General features: G+C 59.0%; 1 protein-coding gene across 1 annotated transcript; it reads right to left on the minus strand.

The window, feature by feature from the left end:
• Positions 1 to 768: 768 nt before the first annotated feature.
• On the minus strand, positions 769 to 2933 carry ACTA1 (actin, alpha 1, skeletal muscle; the record flags this gene model as incomplete). The annotated part of the gene is made up of 6 exons (XM_009329236.1): positions 769 to 1186; positions 1333 to 1514; positions 1635 to 1826; positions 2047 to 2208; positions 2349 to 2673; positions 2844 to 2933. Coding segments are annotated over 6 exons (1095 nt in total), but the record flags the coding sequence as incomplete, so codon positions are not given.

Consider the following 2933-nt stretch of genomic DNA (forward strand, 5'->3'; position numbering starts at 1 on the left):
AAGTGAGACAGGCAGGGGCAGCTTCCCCACCTCGCACTCTGCTCTGCCCCCTCAGAGGCAAAAAGGGCAGGCAAACGCCTGCGGAGGGGGGAAGCCCCTGGGGTTTTCCTTCAGGCTCCCGGGGAGTCCCTCCGTGAAGGATCTGGCCCCAGGAGGGACTGGTCTGGAAGGGCAGAGGAGGGGGTGGTGGCTCTGCAGGCAGCCCCTCATGTGCGACCACAGGCAAGGGCAAGCGTGTCAGGCAGGGTGAGGAAGTGGCCCTGGCTGCCCTCAGCCCCCAGGGACAGCCTGATGGCAGGCAGGCTTCCCATAAGTGGAGTGGAAAGCTTTCTATTTAACCTGCACCGGCCACCTGCCCTCAGCCCCAGCCTTGCCTCCGTCCATCACGGCTTGGAGCTACATGAGCATGCCAGGGCTACTTTTTTGGCAGGCTGAGCCAAATAAAATCCTTTGCAAGCCAAGGCTCCAGGTAACCCTTTCCCCCCCTGCGTCTAGGAGGAGCACGCTGCAGAGCAGCAGGCACCCACCTTGCAGCGGCATGATGCAACACACAGGCACCCCCCGGGCTGCTCTCAGCACCGCCGAGCTCTCTGCAACCCAAGCAAGTCAGGCAGGGCTGGTGCCTCAGGCTGGGGTGCTGCCCCCTCCCCGCTCCTCCTCCCGTCAGGGGAGCTCCAGCCCCACCGCCCACTGCCCCCGCCGTTAGACGACGCGCTATGTCAGCAAGCGATGGAAGAACCCAAGCAAATGATGACAGAAACAACCGCGTTAGGGGTGTGACAGAATGACTGATGATTTAATGCTTCTTGAAGTTTTTTGTTTCCTTCCACAGGGCATTGGTTTTAAAAACAAACAAAACGAGGTAAAATAAATTAATTTATGTACACTTTACATACACTGTGTCACGTGGAGCTTTGCAGCAACAGTAACCAGAAATCGTTACAAAATAGAAAGTTACATGGCTGTTGCAGGTCCTCGGCAGCCTGCAACCTAGAAGGTTGTCATCCTGAGCATGGTTGGCAAAGTGATCACGTAAACATGTTTAGAAGCATTTACGGTGGACAATGGATGGGCCAGCTTCGTCGTATTCCTGCTTTGTGATCCACATCTGCTGGAAGGTGGACAGGGAGGCCAGGATAGAGCCACCGATCCAGACAGAGTACTTACGCTCAGGTGGGGCAATGATCTAGAAAAAGCCAAGAGAGCCGAGATCAGTAAACAAGCAACCGCTGCGGGTGACAGGAAGAGGGGTGTGCGCAGCCCCGCGCGCTGTTTGCAGCAGGGCAAGAGAAGGCTACTCCTGCGCCTGGGTCCTTCACGCTCCGGCCTTACCTTGATCTTCATTGTGCTGGGGGCCAGGGCCGTGATCTCCTTTTGCATGCGGTCAGCAATACCTGGGTACATGGTGGTACCCCCAGACATGACATTGTTGGCATACAGGTCCTTCCTGATGTCAATGTCGCACTTCATGATGCTGTTGTAGGTGGTCTCATGGATCCCTGCGGACTCCATACCTGGGCGCCAGGAAGGGGAGAAAAGCGGGCACAAGTTAAGTGCAAAGCAAGAGCGCTATGGGAGGACTCCGGAGAGGGGGGAGAGCTGGTGGGAGGAGAGAGGGAAGGGGGCACACACACCAATGAAGGAAGGCTGGAAGAGGGTTTCTGGGCAGCGGAAACGTTCGTTGCCGATGGTGATGACCTGCCCATCAGGCAGCTCATAGCTCTTTTCGAGGGAGGAGGAAGAGGCAGCAGTGGCCATCTCGTTCTCAAAGTCCAGCGCCACATAGCACAGCTTCTCCTTGATGTCACGGACGATCTCACGTTCAGCTGTGAGGGGGAAGCAAAGGCATCAGCGATTGCAAAGGCGGAACAGGGAATGCTTGCATCTCCTCCATAGGTCTGCTAGGACTCCAGACCCCCAACCACAGGCAAACTCCCAACAGGGAGTGCTCACGGAGCTTGCAATGGGGCGAGAGGCTGCAGCACCCCTGGAGGTGCGAGGGTTGGAAGCGAGGGGGGACGTTTGGCAGGAGGGAATAGTGCTTACCTGTGGTGACGAAGGAATAGCCGCGCTCAGTCAGGATCTTCATCAGGTAGTCAGTGAGGTCCCGGCCGGCCAGATCCAAGCGCATGATGGCATGGGGAAGGGCATACCCTTCATAGATGGGGACATTGTGTGTCACACCATCGCCGGAGTCCAGCACGATACCTGGGGAAACAAAAAGCAGCCACCTGAGACGCAGCCCACGAAGGGCCCTGCCCTGGGGGACAGAGCACTTGTCAGCTGTAGGGCACCAGTCCTGGGTGTCCTTGCTTGGGGAAAAGGGCCAGCAGGACACTTGCACTCACCGGTGGTACGGCCGGAGGCATACAGGGACAGCACAGCCTGGATGGCCACGTACATGGCAGGGACGTTGAAGGTCTCAAACATGATTTGGGTCATCTTTTCACGGTTGGCTTTGGGGTTAAGGGGGGCCTCAGTGAGCAGGGTGGGGTGCTCCTCAGGGGCCACACGCAGCTCATTGTAGAAGGTGTGGTGCCAGATCTTCTCCATGTCGTCCCAGTTTGTGATGATGCCGTGTTCAATGGGGTACTTCAGGGTCAGGATACCTCTCTTGCTCTGGGCTTCATCTCCTACGTAGGAGTCCTTCTGACCCATACCCACCATGACGCCCTGCAGGGGAGGAAAGGGGGAGCTCAGCAACCTCTCCACGGCCAGCAGCGTGGGGCTCCCCAGCGGGCCAGGCGTCCCCCCTCCACGCAGAGGGCTGGGAGGCAGCAGGGACCCGCAGCCATCGCCGTGCCAGGGCTTGGGGAGATGCTCGGAGCGGGGCGGCGCCGTACCTGGTGGCGGGGGCGGCCCACGATGGAGGGGAACACGGCCCTGGGGGCGCCGTCCCCGCCGAAGCCGGCCTCACCACGCCCGGAGCCGTG

Source organism: Pygoscelis adeliae, unplaced genomic scaffold (genome assembly GCF_000699105.1).
Source record: "Pygoscelis adeliae isolate BGI_AS28 unplaced genomic scaffold, ASM69910v1 Scaffold77, whole genome shotgun sequence".
In the NCBI taxonomy this organism is placed as follows: Eukaryota; Metazoa; Chordata; class Aves; order Sphenisciformes; family Spheniscidae; genus Pygoscelis; species Pygoscelis adeliae.